Source organism: Notolepis coatsorum (assembly GCF_963971535.1).
Source record: "Notolepis coatsorum genome assembly, chromosome: 7".
Taxonomy (NCBI): domain Eukaryota; kingdom Metazoa; phylum Chordata; class Actinopteri; order Aulopiformes; family Paralepididae; genus Notolepis; species Notolepis coatsorum.
This window is the reverse complement of record NC_140171.1, coordinates 100,220,329-100,244,439: the sequence shown is the minus strand read 5'-3', so window position 1 is coordinate 100,244,439 and position 24,111 is coordinate 100,220,329. Positions and strand designations below refer to the sequence as shown.

At 47.6% G+C, this 24,111-nt stretch overlaps 1 protein-coding gene across 1 annotated transcript in view; it reads right to left on the bottom strand.

The window, feature by feature from the left end:
• Nucleotides 1–9,730: 9,730 nt before the first annotated feature.
• LOC311231707 (extracellular serine/threonine protein kinase FAM20C-like) overlaps nt 9,731–24,111 on the bottom strand; it is a gene marked incomplete at both ends in the record, with an annotated part of 164,483 nt that continues 150,102 nt past the window's right edge. Inside the window, one exon of the mRNA XM_084318334.1 lies at nt 9,731–10,010. Coding sequence (XP_084174460.1) covers nt 9,731–10,010 — 280 coding nt within the window. The remainder of the gene's footprint in view (nt 10,011–24,111) is intronic.

The window sequence follows — 24,111 nt, the reverse complement described above, 5'->3', positions numbered from 1 at the left end:
CCTGAATGTTGACGTTATCCAGGTGAAAAGTTAACTTCATAAATCATTTGATGTATAATTAAATCAAAGGAAATGCGTTTGGGTCTGAGAGTGTGGCTGGTCTGCCGTTCTGCAGCTGGATACTATTGGTTTGTTTTGGCAAAATTCTTCTGCTCTGTGTGACAATAAATAAATGAATGATGATATGCAATTTAAAACCAAAACTAAGGCCTCAGTATGAGTTTAAGACGTGAACATGGTCATGTTTGTTGAATTAAAAAAAATAAAAATAAAAATGTTAATTCTTAATTTTTTTTATCTGATCAGGAAATATCGGTATCGGTAGATACTCAAAATCACATGATCGGGATCGGATCTGGAGCAAAAAAATTTGATCGGGACATCCCTAGTTCCTAGTGAAATGCACTAAACGCTGTTTAGCGGCGTTTCCTGGGATTACACAGAATTACTCTAAAATTATACTCATATTCACCACGGTATAAAACGGGTATGTCTGTTTTTTGCATCTTGACCGGAAGAAACTCAATGACAATCGACTATATTATTAGATCCATAGCTATAATATTTAATATAGTTTTAGCACTGCAAACACCGGCATGTATCCCCATTCATTACAGCGCTGGCACACACCTCTGGCGCTAGGGATGGGTATCATTAGGATTTTATCTATACTACTACTCTTATCGATACTGCTTAACGGTTCGGTACTTTATCGATACTCTTATCGGTTCTTTTAGATTATTATTATTTAAAAAAAGAATTATACATTTATTATTTGAACGGCTTAAGGCTATATCTGTACTTAACTGTACTGTTTGTTTGTTGTGTTGCATATTTGAAATACACTTCAATCAAATCAAATCAAACCCCCCCTCTTAACACTATGATCGCCGGGAACGAGTTTTCACGTCATTCAGAGCCATGCTCATTCTGCCGAAGACGCCGTAACTCGTCTTTGATGTCAATATTTCAAAAATCTGTCATCGAAATCATATTTCCTTTCCGGAGCCCTGAGACACAGTGCTGATCTCCTCTCAACTCTCTAGCGGTTCAAGAGCGCCATCTGGTGGCCGATCGGCAGATCGGCCAAGAGGGAGGGGCGCGCCAAACAGGAAGTGCCCATCCATATGTGCTCCGGGCACTCGCGATCGGTAGCCGGACTCCATCTCAACACACTGGATGATCAATCGCTCGCCCTAACTCAATAAACAGCGTTATTTTGACGTATATAGTATTATACAACCTGGAAATGGTTCATCGGGATCAACATCCCATAATCGAAAACGGTCTACTCCACGCTGATCGTCCAACGGCGCGAGGAACATACGGTAAGATTCAGCGTTATTTTCTAACTTATTCCATATAAACTGCTATGATGAACATATGACCCACTCTGGATGAATCATCTAACGCTGCCCACGGAATTATAAACGATCCCCCGCCCATCCGGTCATCATCAGATCATACGTAGATCATTCTAGAAGTACGTCCAGTTGAAATTTTTCATCTTGCGCCGATCGCTACCAAACTGTATTTCATCATCAATATAATGCATTTAGGGCTATAAATCACGTTCTGAAGAAAGCTGCAGAAAACGATAAAAACATACTTATACTTTAGACCATATTTTAGTATGAATATGTGAATGAAAAAGTTTAACGTTGCTACACCCTGAACAATACATATAGGACATTGAATGGGCCATAATAATGGCAATGTAGCAATAGAATTTAAAAAGTTATAGCCCTGCAAAGGGGAACTTCTCCATAGACAAATAGAGCTGGCGAGGGATGGTAAATTATGAATTTAACCCATGGCGATCAAAGTGTTAAAAACAAAAACCTGTGTTTAACCTAGCCATCTATAAAACATCATGCTAAAACTGTGAAACAAATGTCCGACTCCCCTAAAGAAAGAAATACATAGCAAACATGAGTCACTCAGTTATCCAATAGTGCTGCTGCTTTTTATTTTGTTAAAATCGTTTAGTTAATAAGACTAAAAGACTACAATATGACTACAACGATTTCATGATGGCTTCCTGTCCTCGCATTTCCGTTTCCGGTTTTCCGGTTTAACGTTACATTTTCAACAACAGATTGCTGCTAATTAAACACTTCATGGAAACGGAGTAACGTTAACGTTATGTCGAGTTCATACGTGTAGTGTAGTATGAACTCGACATAACGTTAACATTACTCTGTGTCCACTGTTGCTGCCACCGTTGCGTCGCAGATGGATGGTACACTCTGTTAGCTCCGTAGCTAATCCGCTCCTAGACTACCGATAGCAGTACCGATAACGTCGGAGCTTATCAATACTCTGTTTTTTTCTAATTTAGTACCGGTTCCCGTTTAGAACCGGATTTCGGGGGGCATCCCTATCTGGCGCTGAACTAGTTAAGCATCGGGCAAGTTTAGCATAAAACGCCTGGCAATTGCATACCCAAAGTTCTGTATCGTTAGTGGCTTAGCTTGGCATCGCCTTCTGCACTATCTCGCGTACGTGCACGCGTACTGAATAAACCACAAATGTACCTCTAATACCAGTATTAGTCTGACCACACCCCTCATCAGCTTACCTTCATAAGCAGGTGTGTGGTCACCTGCTCTCCTCCTTCTCGCTTTCACCACAAGGAAGTGCCTCGGTAGTACCCCACTTGACGTGTCGTTGATAAGTTGAAAAGAGTTGTGACTAGGTTTACATTGTGCCTAACCTTTTTCTTCTCTCACTTGTTTATATAAGAAAAAGGTTTGGGTCATAATGTATTCCGCGGAGAGTAGACCCGCTAGACCTACTCTTCACCACCGATTCTCCATTCCCGCCTCCGTCGTGCGTTCCGGTGCTGGGCTGTTGCCACTCTCGTGGTTGCCGACCCAGCCCGGGAGACTGCCGGTGGATAGTTTTCCTCACCGACGAGCCGAGGGTTCGGAGCCGTCGCTCCGGCGATGGCCTGATCTCGACTCTGGTTCCTCTGTTTCTGGGGAATCGCCCGTTGATGAACGGGGGATTGTCTTAGAGCCAGGGGATTTGCGACGAAAACTTTTTGCGTCTGCTCGCTCACGTCGTCACATGGTGGCGTGCAGACGCGAACGGCCTGGGTTTGGGGAATTGCTGGAGACCAGCGAGGCCGCGTCCGACTCTGGATTTCTGATGGAAACTGAAGACTTCATGGAGGAGGCGGACGGGTTCTTGTATGATGGTCCCGTGGAGGAGAGTATCCCTCCTCCGGAGACCCCGGGGTGGGGAGAAATGGCTCCACGGGGCGCCTTGTTCGAGGATGTCGGGGAACCACCTTGGCCTCATCGACAGGATGCCCTACTGTCAGCCGCATCGGATTGTGGCTCCTTGACCAGTCGCTGCTGTATGCGAGGGATGCGGGGTCGGTGGAGGAGGGTCCGCAGGGGGAACTGCGGGCCTTGTTTCCCGAGCTCATGGCGGTAGCCGCCGCTGCAAACGGTGTGCCGCTGCCGCAGCCATTGCCTGCTCCTGTCCCTGATGACCTCATAGGCCATCCCTGGCAGCGTCCCCCGGTGAGAGGGGTGGACGTTGTCTACCCATTTTTCCCATCGATGGGGGCCTATGTTCGTCGGGGCCAGGCGGTCTCCAACATCATGGGACTGACTCCCGCCTACGTACCAGTTACGCGGGTGTCGGGGTTGGTCAAAGGTATGGGGGAGGGCGTACCTCGGCTTGACAATCCGATGGCCGCGCTCCTCTGTCCGGATATGGTGTGGGAGCCCCTATGCAAGCCGGTCCTCCAGGGGAGGTCGGCTAGGCGATTGGCTTATTGGGGTGACCAGTCATTTATCGCCGGTACACAGTCGCTGGCTGCGGCCTCTAACATCGCCCACCTGGCTAGATTTGTATCGGGGATAATGACGGGCGGCGCGGATCTGAACGAGGTGAGGTGCGATCAGATCACCCAGGCTGCGGGAGCTGTGCTGCACCTCTCCCAGGTGCTAGCCATAGCCATGGGTAAAGTGCGCGCCCTGGCCACCCTGGGCCAGCGTCACCTTTGGCTGGAGCAGGCCCGTGTGCCAGAGAAGAAGAGAGCCCCTCTTCTGACGGCCGACCTCTCCGACGCTGGCCTGTTCGGGAAGGCCCTGCTATTGATGACCTCAACATGCAGAGAGATGGCAGAGGAGAGATCCATCCTCCAACCCCATTTTCCGCCTCCCGTCCTTGCCGGTGGGGGCAGAAGGCTTCCGCGACGTCGAGCTGTCTCCGCCGCCGCTACCACTGCCCCCGCCGCCGCTGCTGGCCCTGCCAAGAGGGCCAGGGGACGAAACGACGCTTCAGCCACCGCCGGCCCATCCCAGACCGGAGGAGACGGTAGGGAACGTCGTGTCCAGCAGACTGTAAACTACCGTCCCTCCGGGGCTCCCCGGGGTGGCCAGACTCGAGCGGCGCGAGGTGGCAGGCGCCGTTGAGTGACTTTTCCCCCTCTGTGTCCCCTCCTCTACACCCTCCCCGGCCCCCCTATGATTTTGTGCCTTGATCACATATTATTTATTTAATAAAAAAGTTCCCTGATATAAGGGGGACTGTGGTTGGCCGAACAAACTGTGTGTTTCTTCAATACAAATCATGTGGTGGGGTTGTGTTTTATGAATCTACCCTGTTACGTTGGGGGAAGAGTTGTGTTGTGTTACGAGTTTTTAAGCAAGGTCTGCAACTTACACTCGGTAATAGGTTCTATTAGCTTGATGCTCCACATGCAATTAGAACTGGTGATATTCCATTGCTTTAACTAAGTATGTGTTCACGACGCTGTGTTGTTAGTTGCAGTAATGCTCGTACACACTTTTCATGGCCTAGCCATTACTCTCGTTCAACGTCTTCCTATAGCTTAGGCTGCGGGTATGGGATTCACGCACAGGCGACTTGTGTTTTTGTTGTAATCCCTTTTACACTTTGTGGGTAGCTAACATTGTATTAGCTTATGCTATATGTGTTTTGTTCTACCGGAGGTTTTCAAAATGGCTACGGTTGTTTTCTGTGTGTAGGGATAGAAGGTGTGTTTTTCGGGAGGGGGTGTCGGATAAACCCCTCCTTTACCCACTTGATTGGTTTAGAGGTTGTTGACCTTCCTGCTGAGCCAGTCAGGGCCAAGCCAGTGCTTGGCGGGGGAGGGGGGGGGGGGGAGGGGTATTCTACCGACTCCTGTTATGACAGGATCCGGTGGGTTTTCCCCGCCCGTTATAGCGTTGTTGCTATGGCGACGCCTTCCATGAGCTGGTGTCGTAAAGATGTCGAGGTTAGAGCGCAGGACTTAACCTGCTGCGCTCGTTTTTGTGTCAAACTTGAGTCTGTTGGTCACGTGTCTCACAGTTTACATATCTTTTTCTTGACCGTGGTCTCATGTGGGAAGGTGTTTCTGGGGGAATCTGGTCTTACACTCTGATTAAGAAGAGTGACTGGATTAAAATCATGTGAAAAACAGGGTTTTTTACTCCCAGCTGTGCAGTTAGGTCATACATGTGATGCCTTTTCTTTATTTTATAAAGAGTTGAATGTTCATTCATGGAGTTGATTGCATCTCGCCCCTCTTGTCGTTTCCCTGGGCGTCTTGGGGATTCAATATGGTGGTCTAAGCGGCCTATTGTTGATGTGGGTATGTCCAAACGCACACATAGTGCTGGCTCAGGATGTGCTTTGGCCGTTGCTGACTGGCGCGCCTCGTTTGCTTTGGTGAAACAGCGTTTTTATGGAGCAATTGGGATGGGGGTTTTTCCTCTTCCGACATCCTGTGTGTTGTCGATGGGTTCCCGTTCATGTCAGGGGATGATGACGGAATGGGTCTGGGCATATGGGAAGGGTCTCACGCCCTAGGGGTGGGCCGCCGGACGCGGTTCATACCGACACGTCTGGGTGGCGCCTTCTTTTTATGTTGGGATCAGACGCGCATATCTGCCCCTTCTCCTGGGGTTGGCAGGTCGGCGTGGTTAGGGCACGGGACTGGTTCTGGTCGCGCTGGTCCAGATCAGTGCACCCGTTGTCCGCTGGGGATGCAGATCTGCTGTTCTGGTACCCTGAGGGACTTAGGGTTTTTTCGGGGGGAAAAATGCTAGGTCGATCCGGGTGTCACAGGGTTGTGCGTTATGGGACCCCTTGTTGGTACCGAGTGCGGGGTGCTGGGGGCTGGTCTTCCATATTACGCTCTTCTCTTGCGTTTTGGCGCTGAGGAGCCTGTTGGGTGGGGTTAACCTCCTTTGGGATCCTGTGCTCCCCGTATCGCCGGGCCCGGTCCGGGGTGATGCCCGTTGACCTGTAGGCCCGGGATGGCCCTGTTGGGAACCGGAACGCGGGCTGCGGTGGTGCCGCCGGTGCGTTTCGGGGTTTTCCTGAGGGGTTATGGGACCAACCATTGCATGGGGTAATGCCTGGGTGGTTGGTTCTCTGGTGTGTTGCTGCAGTGTCAACTCCCGGTTCTCCGGTTGAGGGTGCCCCTGCACGTTCATGACGTCTGCCGATCGTATGGGCTTTTCTGTGGGCAGCTGTCAGGGGCCGTGTGGTCTACGGATCCCGCTCCTGACGTGCTGTTGAAAGCTTGGTTATGCGACAACGCCAGCATACGCCCCTTCCGCCGGGGCGGCTGTTTCGGCTGTCCTTTCTGGCGCCTGCCTCGTCCGCAGTTGTTCCAGGCTTGGGTTGACGACCTGTTGCCTGGTCTTCCCCGGTGCACTGCCTGTTCCGTTGGTTAACTCTTGTGTGTTATGACCATGCTGTCTGCCTGTTGCAGGGCTTGTGTTCCAGGCGGTGTGCTGTTGAGGGGGACAGGGCCCGCTCGGCTGAGGGGCCTTTGTCCGAATACGCTGGCGATGTGGGGGGCGGGGCACTACGTGCCCACCTGGTGGGGTCTTGATGCTGGCATCATGGACTTCTCCGGGCCCCCATTCCAGGGAGTCCAGTCCTTTTGGTGGGTCTGGGTCTTCCTTCGCGCTCCGCTGCTACGGCCTTGCCACGGGGTTGGGTTTGCCCTTGACCCCGTGATTCTGGGGGCAGTAACGAGGTTGTTCCTCCGTTCGTTCCCGGGTGGCATGCGGGTTGTGCGTGTGTGTAGTCGTGGGGTCAAGCCACGGTCTGCTCACCCTGTGCGTTAAGTTGCTTGAGAGCTCTTCGCACGGTCGGGTCCGTCGCCTTCCCGTGAAGCCTCTAATAGGGGGGATACCCTCCATTAGGGGGGGTCGGGGGGGCTCGGCCCTCCCTGTTCTGATGGTTTTGGGGGGCTGTCAGCGGGGTGTATTTGTCAGCCAAGTGGCTCCGCTTGGCCTCCCTTGTGCAGAAGGCGATGCCAAGCTAAGCCACTAACGATACAGAACGTTAGGTTATGACTATAACCAAGTTCTGTTAGTTAGGGGCGATGCTTGGCATCGGACGGCCGCTGCAGCCCTTGACCTCACCTTGTGGTGAAAGCTTGGGAAGGAGGAGAGCAGGTGACCACACACCTGCTTATGAAGGTAAGCTGATGAGGGGTGTGGTCAGACTAATACTGGTATTAGAGGTACATTTGTGGTTTATTCAGTACGCGTGCACGTACGCGAGATAGTGCAGAAGGCGATGCCAAGCATCGCCCCTAACTAACAGAACTTGGTTATAGTCATAACCTAACGTTATTCTTGAACCATTTATAGTACATGCATGAGTCTGGTCTCTTTTGAAAGGAAACATTCAGAATTTTCTTCCACAACAGAAATGCTACTGTAATAGAATTATAGAGGTTTACATTTGAAGACACTTCTGAAATAAAAGTATTTTTATTTTGCAGATGCCTGCAAAAGAATTCCAGCTGAGAGGTATGAGCTGGAAAACATAACGGGTCCATAGCCTGAAGTCTTATCTATAGCCTACAGGTCCAAAGTTGATAACAATCCCACGGAATATTTGTGTTTTACACATATTCCAGATATGTCTGAAAGCTACAGTAGGCTAGGTGGAATAATTTTGGGAAATTTTAATCATGGGAATTGTAGTTTTTTTGCTGCCATTTTGTCGAGGGGATGCATAGCTGTGGATCAGCGTTGGAATTATTCCGAACTACACTTCCTGTCAGATACTGTGGGGGTTCAAAGTTCAGCATTCTGAATGAATTATTTCAATAACTGTTATTATTCGGGATAATAAGCCACAAAAGGTAACGTTTTTGACAAATATTGAAACACAGTTAGTTTCTCCTCCCTATTGTTAGCATGTAGCAACAATTAGATCTGAAATTAGTTTCAAAATGGTTGCACTGTGGTGAAAATAAAAAGGTACAGTAAATTACAGTAGATATCATTATCTGTTCTTATGCACGCCTGGTGATACTAAATCCAAATTGAACTCGGGCATTTGAAAGATAATATATGTATATATATATATAAATGTGCGAATTGGCTATAATAAGGTAATTTATAAGCATCGTATTCTATATTCTATAATAATATTTCAAATTGCATTGGTCCGGATGGGAGAATTCAGTACTGTATCTACAGAACCTTCTGTTTAATCATCTTCCCTTTATTAATTTCCTTAGATTTGTTTTACACATGATCTCAAGAAGGTACTGAACAAGATCAGTGGCAGTTTTTTAAGTTTGGTCATTATTATCATGGTGTTATTCACTGTCAAAGATTCAAAGAAAAATCATAATTCATATTCTCTGTTTCATCACAATTTAAGTAAGCCTAGTAATAGACACAATATTTCTGACACTGGGAATACATTCCCTGAGGTCCATAGATGTACCTAGATACCAAGAATATGCAAATGGACCTTGTAGAAGTGGAGCAATATTCCATTTACCTAGGTATATATTTTAGGCGAAAATATTCCACGGGTGGAACAGGTTAAAGAAAAAAGACTGCACATGTTTTAGTTTCAAATATTTTTCTACTCTTACTTTTTGAGTGAACAATATATTATTGTAAAAAATATTCCTTTATTGATCCCCTTGAGGAAATCCGGGCATCATAGCAGCATAGCGGAGGGGGGAGGGGAGATACAGGTATGGGCAGGGTAATAGTAGAAAGACTTAAATATAGGCAATAAAATGATTGTGCTGAATAAATGTTTTGTGTCTCATTTGTTAACATTTTGTTATCAGTTGTTATTGTAAAAAAAAATCCACAGCTAAAGAGATTGGTTTTATCGGGTATCACAGTGGCTAAAAAGCTGATAGCATCACGATGGTTTCAACCTGAAAATATGTGCCGAAAGGTCTGGATTATTACATATCTCGATGTGATTTATCAAGAAATATCTACAGCAAGAATTTTGGGTCTCAATGAATCCAAAATGACAATGTGGTTAGAAGTGGTGGAGAAAATAAAAGCTAGCATATAATGGTAGTGTCTGGTTAGGAGCGAGGGATAATGGATGGATTATCCAATGGGGGGTCCGGGAGGGGGGGGTACGAGCTAGAGCATTTGTGTGTAGGGTATTAGATAGCAGGTATTGGGGGTATATCCTGTATAAGACATTTAACTATATGGTGATTTCATTGGATGTGCACTGTTAATAATGCTTGTATATCTTATCGTGTGTTGTCATGTTTGTTTATATGTTTGTTTAAAAAATAATAAAAAAATAAAACACAAAAAAAATCATATTGGCCACCCTGCTCTATAAATATTGTCTATAATAATAACAATGCAATAAGGTCTTATAGGTTGTCTGACAGCGGGGCTACTCCACTAATACTGTGATTTGATGATCAGCGCTGATATGAGAAATACACGTGGGTAAACTACCCTGCAGGTGTGACCATGCCTTTGTAGTAAGCAATGTCGTCGTAGATGACCTTGCCGCCGCCGCTGCCCGCTCGGCGGCTCCGTAGCTTTTGGCAACGGCTTACGGTTCGGAGCACGGTCACCAGGCGCCGGTCAAGAGCGGCCAGGTGCGGTTCGGAGAGAAGCGGCGCTACACCGGCCAGAGGGTCACGGGACAGAGACTCCCGCATGATGTCGCCGAGACGATACTGAGGGCGGGACAGGAGACGCAGGCGCAGCCATGTGGAGCGACGGATTCTGGAAGAACAGAGAGCTGTTAGAGTGAGAGTGTGACTTGACTGCGTTTTGTTCTTATGTCATGCTCAGGTTGGGATTCCTTTAGATTAAATTAGATTCAAATGAATTGGCATTACACAGCACAAGTACACTTACAATGAAAATAAGTTTGCCATCCAACCAGAGTGCAAATGTAACAGTAAAGTGCAATAGTAATATACAATGTACAGGTGATTAAACTGGGTATAAAATATAGAAATTAGTACTACTGATTAATCAGATGTATGTACAGAGTTGTAGTATTAATATGTACAGTGATACAGGTATAACACCACTGTGTGGTAGTAAGTCGTACTGGCCAGCAGCATAACTAGTAAGAGTCGGTAAGGGACAAGTACAGATATAGTATCTACGGGTATGTAAAAAGGATTATATGCAGGTATGTACAGACAGATGGATAGTGGATAGACATATATACGGTAAGAATAAATATATATATATATATATTAGAGGTGGGCATAGATACTTTTTTTTTTATCTAGATTAATCTATCTGCAATCCTGGATTTAATCTAGATTAATCTAGATTAAAATGGCTCAAAAAAAAAAAAAAAAAACCTGCCGAAGGCATTCAAAATATGTGTGTTCTACCCAAATAATGACCAGAAGTAAGTCCTTACTTTTTCTTTCCTCCTTACGTTTCTCAGGCCAGGTTGCCCATTACACCATGAGCCCATCTCCAGTTTCCAAAATGCATTACAGACTGTTTGAAAAAGCTGTTTTGCTATGATAATTGGTAATGAAATATCAAAATAATGTTCAATAAGATGTACTTGTGTTTAATAAGTTGTTTTATTCAGAAGTTAACACAAATAAATAATATTACCAGTACAGTACAGTATCTAGCACACTCTCAGGAGCAAAACAGAAAGAATCATTTCAAACTTGAACTATGTGACATGGCTTGAATCAACTGCTCCAGTGGAGTTGCTCAGTGGCCAATGGTGTCAACTGTGGTTGTACTGGGCAGCTCCCAGGTGTGAATGGAACTGTGTGAATGTGAAGCAGGGCGTTCCTGAAAAAGAGCATCTGTGCTCAGCGAACCTACCCTGGGTAAATAAAGGCGGAAAAAAAAATGTAAAAAAAAAAAAAAAAAACATTATTATTATTTTTTTTTTTTTAAGATGAATGCGTTAATTATATTATCGCGCGATACTAGTATAGCGTTAACGCAGCACGTTAGCGCCGTTAACGGCCCAGCTCTAATATATATATACCGGTATATACAGTATACCGGTATACAGCATTATTTTACATGCTATCATACAGATACAGATTATTGTGTTATATGCAGGTGTATAAGTAGGTATATAGAAGGATTGTATGCAGGTATATTCAGACTTTCCACCCTGTTCAATCCCATGATTAGGGTTACAATGTAAGGTCGGTTCACTGAGAGGGTAGGAACCAGGAATTATAATCTTAGAGGGGAAACAGAAACGTCAGCAACCGGGTGCAAGAACCACTCTAAAATCTATGTGCATATCTGTTTGTGGAGTGAGATTATGGAATGGATTGGACGAGGAGGTTAAACTGAGTAAAACATAAACCAGTTTAAAAGAAAGAAAAAAAAAAAAGAAAAAAAAGGGGAATATTGGAAAGGTATAAGGAGGAGGGAGAACATGACGTTTGGCATTAAAAGGAATATGTTATATAGAATATGTATTAACTAGTCAGACTCATGTCTTGTTGAGATGTCGGGGGAATGTGGGGAAACAGAGCAATGTTACATGTTGTATGTATACTTTGTATAGCAATTGATGGTCAGGGTGTGGGGAATGGAAATTCACAAGATTAGCTTCTTCCATCCCCCTTTTCAAACCATTAAGTGGTGTCTGTTGTTACTGTTGTCTATTGTATTGTTTTGTGGTGGTTATTGTACTGTTTTGTCGTTGTCTTGTATTGTATAGGTTGCATGGTTTGAAATAAATAAATGAAACTAAACCTGAGCATGACGTAAGAGACGGAAGGAAAGGGGTGTGGAGAACCCCTACAATTTGTACTGTACTGTACCCATTCTGCAATCTGTTATTTAAAGTTTAAATAAACGCATTCATTCAAGATATCTGGCCTCGTGCGGATCTCACAGCTGTGCCCGCACAGTGCAATACTCCAATTCAGCCATTGGCAATTCAGCCATTGGGTGGGTGGCGCTGCTGAGCGGTCCCCAGACCGCCGGACCTGAGAGCGCCGGACCTGAGAGCACCGCTGGCTCTGCGGCTCTGCAGTTGGATACTATTGGTCGGCGTTGCCTCCGGCTTGGGCCGGCCGTCATACTAACTCAATTGGCAGAGTTAGCGGGTGGGAAGTCGAAGGGTGGTAATCTGGACATTGTAAACAGCGACTCCTACAGGTCGGTTGGGGCGCCTGCACAGCAGAGACAGGAAATGGCGGGGGTAGTGTGAGCCTCCCACACGTTACTCCTCGCCAAATGAGAGTCCGCGCTGGCAGGTGAAAAGATGCGACTGGCTGCCTGCACATGTATCGGAGGGGACATGTGACGGGCTTCTATCCTCCCTACAACCGGCCAGTGGGGGGCACATGCGAGCAACGTTCAAGACAGGGGAGGGGAGAATTGGCACGGCTAAATTGGGATTGGAGAAAAATAGAAAAAGGAGGAGAAAAAGTGGATAGAAAAAAAAAAAAATTGCAGAATAGGTACAATAGACCACTACACTTCCGCGTTACATTGAAATCGGGGAGGAGATTGCGGGGGGGTCAAATGAATGAATGTGGATGAGAGCCTTGACATTAAGTGATTGCAGCTACGGCTGTGGGGGTGCTAGAGACATGATCGAATAGACTTGTATGCGCCTGAGTCTCCTGAACACGGCGCAAGACATTCCTAATCGATCAGAACTAAATTGGCAGCGAAAGAGACCGATTCCCCATGCACATGCGCAGATTTGCCACAGAGTGTGACGCAACGCACATCGACTGGGATGTTCCATTAGAGGGGCATTAGAGGGGCTGTTGTGTTGTGAGAATGATAAGATAGAATTAAATATACAGTAAAAGGAATACAGTACCGGCCCGCGAATGATTACATGATAATAAAATAAAATAAAAAATAAATACATTTTTTTTTTTTTTTTTTTATATTTTTTCTTTTCATGTCAACGTTCACACGCACAATATACGCTTAGGAGACATGCTCAGAATATGTTGGTTCTCTTTGGATCCACCTACATATGTGAACAGACATTCTCAGTCATGATGATTAATGTCACGCTCAACATAGGGGCCCCCCAGGGCTGTGTTCTGAGCCCCCTCCTCTACTCCCTGTACACACATGACTGCGTGGCACAGCGGAACAACAACACAATCATCAAATTTGCTGATGACACAGTAGTGGTGGGCCTGATCTCTGCCAACGACGAGAGGGCCTACCTGGAAGAGGTAGAGAATCTGTCACAGTGGTGTCAGGAGAACTGCCTCTCCCTGAACGTCAGCAAAACAAAAGAGATGATTGTGGACTTCAGGAGGTCGGGGGTCAAGGACTACAGCCCCCTCAGCATCGACGGGGCACCGGTTGAGAGAGTGAACAGTTTCAAGTACCTCGGAGCCCACATATCCGAGGACTTGACATGGACCACACACATTGACAGTGTTGTGAAGAAGGCACGACAACGCCTCTACTTCCTCAGGCGCCTAAGGAAGTTCCAAGTCAGTCAGAAGATCCTTAGGAACTTCTACTCATGTACAATAGAGAGCATCCTGACTGGCAACATCACCTCCTGGTTTGGGAATAGCACTGCACAAGACCGTAGCAGACTACAAAGAGTGACACGTTCAGCCGAACGCACAATTGGAGGGGGGCTTCCCACCTTCCAGAACATTTACAACAAGCGGTGCAGGGGGAAGGCTAAGAGAATTATTAAGGACTCGAGCCACCCGAACAACTGCCTCTTTGAACTGCTGCGGTCAGGCAAGCGATACCGGAGTCTTAAGGCGAGCACAGAAAGACTCAGAAGAAGCTTCTATCCCCAGGCCATCAGGCTGCTAAACGAACAATAAACACTATGCAACAACCATCAAATGCACACAGCACACACACCCACACACTCACTTAAACCACACAAACACACTTTATATTTATTGATAAAGGATTTGCACTACAACTCGTACACCCACTGTAAATTGTACCTAAATTGCACCTCATCCCATTTCTGCCTTGCACTATATAGTATTGTATTAGTACACTGCACAGTATTGTATATTATATGGTAACTCAGTTACGTCTATTCTGCATCGAACATTGTACATATGTCTATACTGAACACTGTGACCTCATTTTTTTTTACTTCTAATTTACATGCTATACTATGTTATTTTATTCCATACTTATCTTGTCTTGCAGTCTCTGGAGCGTAACAGTAAGAAGCATTTTGTATAAAAGTATTCTGTACTTCTGTATGACAACTATTAAAGAAACTTGAAACTTGATGTTTACCAAGTCCAGGTACAGATCCTCTCTCACTGATGAACATCTGGCAGCTGTGCTTCGCATCTCCACCTCAGACATGCAACCTGACTTTGATGGACTTGTTAAAGCTCAACAGAGACTGGATTTCTCACACTGAATGAAAAAAAAAAGAACTGAAGAACACTAAAATGTGGAAATATAAAAAGTGAAATGGGACACTTGATATTTTTTTTCTTTTTTTTGCACAGTTCTGAAAACATTAAATGTTTAATATAGGCATGTAAAGTAAAAAAGGCTACAAAACTGGGACACTTTTCTTTACACAGTTCAGTGACATGTCTTGTTTATTTTTGCTATAAGATGTGATGTCTTTAGAAAGCTAAGAAAATCCTTGTTTCAATAGTATATGAAACTCAAAATGCCCTTTGTTATTAATGTTTCACATTTTGTTTATCATTTTGGAAATAAATTCTATTTGAATAAATGATATTTTTGAAAGCTAACCTCACCTTTTAATTGCCAAATAATAACATACACTCTTACCAGGGGTCAAAACAATGCCATTTACTGCTTTTTATATAGAAATTAAATTAATATTATGCATAATTGAGTTTGGAATTTTGGCCCGGCCCCCCAACATATGTTCAGTTGCTCATTCGGCCCCCTGGGAAAAATAATTGCCCACCCCTGGTCTATACAGTACAGCTCAATACTAACAACTGTTAAGAGGATGAAGACCAGACAAATACTTTCGTCTTGTTTACATAAGGGTCCTCCATTTTCAATTCATCATGACTTTTATGACATACAAGACATACAAATATACGGTACTGTGTAATACAAAAAATATATACATCCGAAGGTGAAGAAACTGTACATTGGAGGGGGCCGGGGGGTGGTTGACATTTACCGGGGCCAGTTTCTAATTGCAGCCACCCGTAGGTGCTCTTTGAGAGCGGTTTTTAAGGAGGGTTGGGATTCACATTCCTTTATGGCTGTGGGTAAGGCGTTCCACATTATTGTGGCATAATTGCTAAACGTGTTTAGTCCCTTGTTTGAGCCGAATCTGGGTTGAACGTGATTTGTGGAACTCCCTCTGGTGTTGTGGTCGTGGACTTCGACAGGTACATGGGTATCTTAGTGGTGTAGTGTATCTTGTAGACCAGGCCCATTGCCAGTTGCTGTACTCTGTTGTCTACTCTAAGCCATCCTAGATTGTCAAAATGGGCAGGGGTGCGGTGGGGTTTAGGAGTAAGGCCAAGCAGTAGTCTGGCCAGTTTGTTTTGTGATGTTTGTAACCTTGTTTTTAGGGCCTTTGAGGTGCTTTGGTACCATGAGGTGCAAACATAGTCGTAGAACCCTTGAATGAGTGCTCCTGTTAGAGTCTTCAAGGTATTCTTATTTACCGGAGAGGAGATCCTGTACAAAAATCTTGTTCGCTGGTTGACTTTTTTGATTACATTGGTTGCCATTTTGTCACAGGAAAGATTTGCCTCTAGGATGGAACCCAGGTATGTAATTTGATCTTTCCTTGTGACAATATTGTCACCCACTGTAACAGAGAAGCCGTTGGTTTTGCTGAGTTTGTTATTTGATCCGAAGAGAATGGACTCTGTTTTACCCAGGTGTAATGATAGTTTGTTATCAGCGAGCCAGGTGCAGATTCTGCCGAGTTCTGAGCTGAGGGTTTTTTCAACCTGTAACTTGTTCCTGTCAGAGACCAGCAGGGCTGAGTCGTCCGCGAACAGGAACAAGTTGCAGTCACAAGCTGACGACATGTCATTTGCTAAATTAGGAACAGTAACGGTCCTAGTATGCTTCCTTGTGGAACACCACAGCTCACTGGGAGGGGGGGGGGGGATAGAGTACCGTTTACCTCTACCATCTGTTCTCTCCCCTCCAGGTAGGATTGCATCCAGCTCACTGATAAACTGACCATGCCGCAGTATTTGCCCGCGCCCACCTCTTGTTTGATGTGGTCGTTCAAATAGAGAAGGCATGTGTCAGTGGAGTGGGATGTTCTGAAGCCAGATTGGAACAAATTACCTGCCGTCGTCAGGGGCGCCTGCTCTGTCGAAGCTTTTAAATCCCTGCTTAAGACCCATCTTTTCTCTCTCTCCTTCAACCTACCCTGATCTCGCCTGGTCGGGGACTGACCTTTAGATTAATCTGTCTAGTTTAGTTAGGATGTCTATTTTCTCCCATGTCTGCTTTTCTGCAGCACTACAAACATGGGAACTCTCTAACCCCTGTCCCAACCCCCCCCCCCCCCCCCCATCTCTCTGATTGCCTGTTTCATAGTGCTGACCAAGGTGATGGATGCATCGGGGTCTTGGCCAAGACTGCAGTGACTGCTCTACATGCACCACCGAGGCCATGGATCAGCTCCTTACCGTCTTCTGTCCGTGGTCTGTCAACATGGTTTGTGGTCAGTCAACGTGGTTTCATTGCTGGGTTAAGTACTTCTATTCTATTCACATAATATGCTTACTTCATATATCTATTCTATTCACATATATGCTTACTGTTGTGAAGGGCCAGATTAAACCGAATATATATATTTATTTATATATATATATTTAATTGTATTTGTATATTCTCTAATATTCCCTGATATCCCTTGTATATTCCTTGTACAATATGCATTGAATATCCATTCTAGCCTACTGAACATCCCATAATAGTCTCCATTCTACTATTGGTCGAGACCTTGGTGCCAGGCTGCCATACCCCTCAGACCCAGTTCAAACGTACCGCTCAACATGTACGAACAAGTCCTAGTTCCGCGTAGGAATCTGGCTACCGCACCACTAATGGGACTATTTGTTCATAGTGCGTATATATACTGCGCTACTAAAGTAGGACTTCCTTTTCAGTCCAGTTTCTTACCCTCCAATAGAGTCACAGACGTAAAGCCTCCCCGCGACGCCACGTGTGGGAGTAAGGCCAAGTTCGCCTACCATCGGTATTGAGACATCGTGTATATTAATATTTGAATAGTCATATTTGGCACTATATCGTCGAGTTGGACGTAGTCTATTAAGCTAATAATAGTCTGTTAATATATAGTGCTTCGTGCGGTGAGAATACTACCGTAGTCAGTACCCCATCGTTTCGGGCAGAGAACTGGCTGCTTAACCAGGATGATCGACCCCATGTGAAGCTGCACCCGAGGAGCCCCAGAGCCGACGAGCGAGTGGACCTGTATACCGGATTATTCTACCGACGACAGCCCGCCTTCCCAGGCACGGATTATGCTTTGTATACGTTGATTATTCCATGGATAAAGACCCCCGACACTGCCGTGTGTTGGAACCCCCCCCCCTGGAGAGGACGCAAGGTGAGGAGACGCTCTGCAAGACAAGGTCGCTTCACGTCTCTCCCCCGTGGACCGGAGGACGCCGGCCCACAAAGAGTCCACCTGCTTTCATCTGTGGTCCAAGGATCGCCGGCGCATTGAACGGCACTACAGTGGGTTCACCTGGGATACCCTTGGCCGGATGAGGCAGCCGGATTCTACCCCCCCCCCCTTCCTACTCCTGTCGGCTTACAAGCGACCGGATTAACCCCCCCTAGTGTATCCAGCCTATAATCATTAAAGTATCATTGCTGTTATCCCTTAACTATTCCAGGTCGTATATGTACCACCTGCGCCTTCAGAGATTGGACATTCTCTATTGATATACCGACGAATACTCTTGCCATAAAAGTGCATACTAATTCCCATTCATAAATGTGATTGATTTGATTAAGTGCTTGCTCTACACACCATCGCTGTGTAGAAATAAAGACCTATTTCTAATTCGTACATTTGTGTTGGATCCGTTTCATCTACGTGACAGTGTTCATCATAATATATTTATGCCGAGTACTGGGTGGCCGAATATTAAGTACAAAGGTAGTGGTAGTAAGTATCATATCTAGTAATACAGTCAGGGAATTGTACCCCTCAGTTACAATTGGTCCTTCGAGCCGGAGGGTAATTAGTGTAATATTAATATAGTGTTATTAATATTGAAATGGCCTATGATGAACACTCCACGAAACGATCCTCCTAACCAACGCCCGCAGCGCGAACGACGGCTCCCTCAGTACTTAGAGGCTAACGCTGTCAGTCAACAACCTAGTCTTTTACTAACAGTAAACGCGGTAAAACCAGAAAGTAAAAGTATGTCTAACCCCAACGCCCAGACTACCCCGACCATAGAGGCCCCTACGGGTTCTAATGTAACTGACCAAGTTCACGGTGGGGACCAGTGGGAACCAGACATGACTTCACACCCCGCCAGTACTGAAGAAGTAGTCCCCGATGAGTCCCGGGAGGAATACAACGCTACCGAGACAGAACTCGGCACGGAAGAAGACGGGGAGAGCACCGTGGAGATAGAGCTCCAAGGCTCCGCAAGGAGTACCCCGAGGGAAGGCTCCCCTATACAACCGCCTTCTCCCAGCGAGGCAGAGAGGACCCTACAGCAGGCCTTCCTCATCAGCCTGAACGCCGCTGCTGAACGCGACCGACTGCAGATCCAGCAGCGGAGCGAAGAAGAGCATATACGTCTAGAAATAAGACGCATTCAGAGAGAAGAGAATGTGGCCCGAGACCGAGCAGACAGCCAGCGAGCAGCTGCTGGTGCTCTACGGGACGCAGAGCGCGACAGACAGCAAGCGCAACTAATAGAACAGCTGATCAGACGGACAACACCCTCTCCCTCCGCCAGAGGCTCCAGGAACTCGTCTAAGACACACCTCCAGGGCGGCATCCCCTAGCCGAGTAAACAACCCTGAACTTGACCAACAGACGAGGTCTATACCCCCCACAGACCACCTCCCCCCACCGGTCCAAGCGAGACCTAGCAACCGGGAAGGAGCAGCATATCCTGTGGAGAGGCTAAACCAGAGACTACAAGCACTGGATGACCTAACTGAAGACGAAGAGGAAGAGGAGGAGAACCACGCCCGACGACAGCACAGTACTCTACCGGACCAGGAGGTCCGGTACAGCCCAGGCTATACTCCCGCGGAGCTGCGCTACAGACCCCCGACTCTATACACGGGTGAGCACGACGCACGACCCGCACCGAGGAACAGCACCTGGACAAGCGGGCCATGGTACACTGCCGGTACCAGCCCATACCAAGGAGCGGGAGGAGACTCGCCTAGGAGGCCTCTCCCCCAACGCTCGCCGATGTATCCACAGTCAGCGTCATACATTGGCACGCCTATGGTACCCGACTTCACCCAAGAGAACCGGGCCCAGTATACAGAACTCCGCATGTGTCTGGAGACCATGTTGGTGGATGTATTGGATGAACGCCATAAATACGCCATCCTACTGAAGCACTTAAAGGTACCCCGCGCACATAATATAGCGCTCGCCTACGCGACTTCCACCACCCCATACACAGCAGCGCTGGTAGCATTGGACCAGAGGTATGGGCGCATATGGGATTACGTGATCCAGGAGATCCGACACATCGACCGCTTACCCCCAGCAATAGACAATCGAGCACTGGACGACCTGTCCATCAGAGTGCAGTCCCTGGTAGGGATGTTGGGAGCGCAGAGAGAGAAGGGGAGGCATGAACTTTACGCCAACTCAAATGTGGAAAGGATCTTGGAGAAGCTGCCGCCCGCTCGACAGGAGCGTTTTAGGCGGCAGAGGGACCACCGAGACCCGAATGGCCCCGAACCGAACCTCCTCGATCTAGCAGACTTCCTGGCGAGAGAAGTCAGCAGCCTACGGCTAGATACATTCGGACGGAGCACCCCTGGCTCCAGAGAAGGAACCAGACGACTAAATGATGGAAGAAGATCGGTGACTGTGATGCACCAATCGGAGTCAGTACCGAGCAGCAGGAGCCACAGTACCCCCTCCAGAACGGAGAAGTGGAAGATAGTGTGCCCCTACTGTGAGAAAGAACACTGGCTAGCGCAATGTGACTCCTTCCCCAAGCTGAACGCGGAGGAAGCAAGTCAATGGATAAAGTCCAACAAGCGCTGTTTTCGCTGTGCGCGCTCACACATGGCAGCCGAATGCCGCTTAAAGAAAAGGTGCACCAAGTGCGATGGAGCCCATCTGGACATACTTCACGACAGTAACAGACGGCGCCCTTCACCCGCACCATCCAGCAGCAAAGCGAGCGTCATGTACATCGATCCCGCCAGCAGCAGTGGAGCCCGAGTACTCCTAAAAGTAGTGCGTGTGACACTAAGCTACCAGAATAAAGTCCTGGACACTTACGCCGTCCTCGATGACGGGTCAGAGAAGACCCTCCTGCTCGCCTCCGCTGCGGCCCAGCTAGGGCTGCGGGGCAACGAAACCCAAATGACAATTCGGACAATAAGACGAGATTTGAAGACGATAAAGGGCGAGAATGTCTCATTCTCTATCGCAGCAAGCGGCCAGCCTGAGCGACGGTACCAGATTACAGACGCTTTCACCAGCCAAGAAATAGGACTGTCGCGGTACACATACCCCGTCGCCAAGCTGATGGAGAAATATGTACATCTGCGCAAGTTACCGATCCCGCTCATAGACAATGCTATGCCGACCCTGTTGATAGGCTCCGACCATGCAGACCTCATTGTCCCGATAGACCGGGTTCATACCGGACCCCGAGGCTGTCCTGCAGCAGTCGAGACCCGTTTGGGATGGACTCTCCAAGGCCCGCTCGCCAAATCTCTCAACCGAAGTACAGCCACTAGATGTCTCCACTCCCGAGTCACGGAGGGAGAAACCGCACTCCTGCAACACGTAGAGCGGCTATGGACCTTGGAACAAATGCCCTTTAAGAACGGAAGGAAAGACATTCGCTCTAAAGATGACATTTACGCCATTCACCTCCTCGAGACAGGGACCAAGAGAGTCCCGGTCAACGGCGTGTTGAGATACGCCACGCCACTCCTGCGGCGAGAAGGAATGCCTACTTTCCATGCCAAGACAGACGCCACAGAACGGTACCTGCTGAACACGGAGCGGCGCTTAGCCAAGAACCCCACCCAAGAGAGTGTATACCACGCTGAGATTGAGAAGCTCATCACAGCGGGACACGTCACAAAGATGGACATTAAAGAGGCTGACCAGACCACTGAATCGTGGTACGTGCCTCACCACAAGGTCCATCACAACGGTAAAGACCGCATAGTATTTAACTGCAGCTACCAGATCGGATCCCAAAATCTGAATAAAGAGTTACTGCCCGGTCCCACACTCGGCCCCTCCCTACTCGGCGTTCTACTCCGCTTCCGCCAGGAAAAGGTGGCCATCAGCGGGGACATTAAAGGAATGTTCCTGCAGGTGAGATTAGTAGAGGAGGACAAGCCCCTGTTACGGTTCCTATGGAGAGAGAAGCCAGGAGATGAGCACCCAGCCATCTACCAATGGGAAGTCCTCCCCTTCGGAACGACGTGCAGCCCCTGCTGTGCTACATTTGCACTACAGAAACATGTAGCAGAGGACCCAGCAGCGGACGAAGAGGTCCGACACAGCGTAAAGAACAGCTTCTACGTAGACAACTGTCTACAAAGCCTTTCAACCCAGGAAGAAGCCGAGGCTCTCCTGATTAAACTCCGCGCCTCATTGATCAAAGGCGGCTTTGATCTCAGGCAGTGGGCCAGCAGCGATCCGCAAGTACTGCGCAGCCTCTCCTCCGAGGACAAGGCAGCCAGCAGCGAGACCTGGATGGCTACAATCCCGGGAGAAGCCCAGGAGATGACCCTGGGATTGGTGTGGCGATTCAAAACAGATTCGCTTCACTACAGACACAAGCCCCTGACTACGGAGCAGGGAAGGCCGGCGGCGGCGCCGACCACCAGACGGAGTGTGTACACAACACTCGCCCGACAATATGACCCGCTAGGATGTATTCTACCGTACACCACCAGGGCAAAAATGATTGTACGAGCATTGTGGGACAAGGACCAGGGCTGGGACGACCCCATTCCCGCGCACCTTGCATCCACCTGAAGAGAGTGGGAGATGGAGCTCCACTCACTCCCAGGCGTTAATATGCGCCGAAGCTACTTCCCACCCACGGTGAGGCCAGAGACATGTAAAATGGACTTACACGTCTTCAGTGACGCCTCAGAGGTCGCATACGGATCAGTAGCCTACTTGCGGGCCCAAGAAAGGGGGGGAGAGATCTACACAGCATTTGTCCTCGCCCGCTCGAGAATAGCCCCACGCAAGCAACAATCTATCCCACGCCTAGAGCTCTGCGCAGCCCTAGCCGGAGCGCACCTAGCCACGCTCATCCAACGTGAGCTCACCATACCGGTGTCTAGAACAATCCTGTGGTCAGATTCCACGACAGTACTCGCCTGGATCAAATCGGACTCATGCAAGTACAAAGTCTTCGTGGGAGTCAGAGTCACCGAGATTCAAGACTTAAACGAAGAGTTAACCGGAGAAACAGAGTGGCGCTACGTTGATACAAAACAGAACCCAGCTGACGTCATCACCCGGGGGATGCCCCTAGATGACCTCACCCGTCGCAATGTCTACAGTGACGGCCCCGCATTCCTAAGACTCCCGGAAGGACAGTGGCCCACGCCTATCCCGAGGGAAGCCAGTCAGGAGGTGGCTGAGAATAAGAAGCCTGTGTTCTGTGGATTGAGCACTGTTATCTCCGCAGACCCCAACACACTCCTGATGGGGCGGCTAGATCCTGCATTACCCCAGACAATGTACCGGCCTGAAGAAGCGAACGGCCGACGAATGTGGAGGTACAGCCAAGTATTAGCCGACAAGTTTTGGAGCAGTTTCCTACTGCACTACCTACCGTCTCTACAGACCCGCCAGAAGTGGGTAAAGGAGAGAGACAATTTGACAGAAGGAACAGTCGTCATGATTATTGATCAATCACTGCCCAGAGCTATGTGGCCGGCCGGCCGCGTAAGCAAAGTGATCACCGGTGCCGACGGCAAGGTCCGAGCAGCTGAAGTGCTCGTCCAGGGTCGCACTTACACCCGTCCCGTGGCGAGGCTCATAGAACTGCCCCGACTCCCAGACACAATCGATGATGACCATGACCCTATAACCCTATGACTTTGTGAAGTTGACTGACCCCTACAGCAAACCCTTATGTGTAAATAGACAACGCGATTAATCTGTCTCTGTTTAACTGATTAGGTCTGGGACCAATCAGGGGGTGGCTGTTGTGAAGGGCCAGATTAAACCGAATATATATATTTATTTATATATATATATTTAATTGTATTTGTATATTCTCTAATATTCCCTGATATCCCTTGTATATTCCTTGTACAATATGCATTGAATATCCATTCTAGCCTACTGAACATCCCATAATAGTCTCCATTCTACTATTGGTCGAGACCTTGGTGCCAGGCTGCCATACCCCTCAGACCCAGTTCAAACGTACCGCTGTGTAGAAATAAAGACCTATTTCTAATTCGTACATTTGTGTTGGATCCGTTTCATCTACGTGACAGTGTTCATCATAATATATTTATGCCGAGTACTGGGTGGCCGAATATTAAGTACAAAGGTAGTGGTAGTAAGTATCATATCTAGTAATACAGTCAGGGAATTGTACCCCTCAGTTACACTTACCACTTGTATCTATTGCTATGTCCGCCCACTACAATCACGCGAGCTGTCTAATGCCTGTCACGT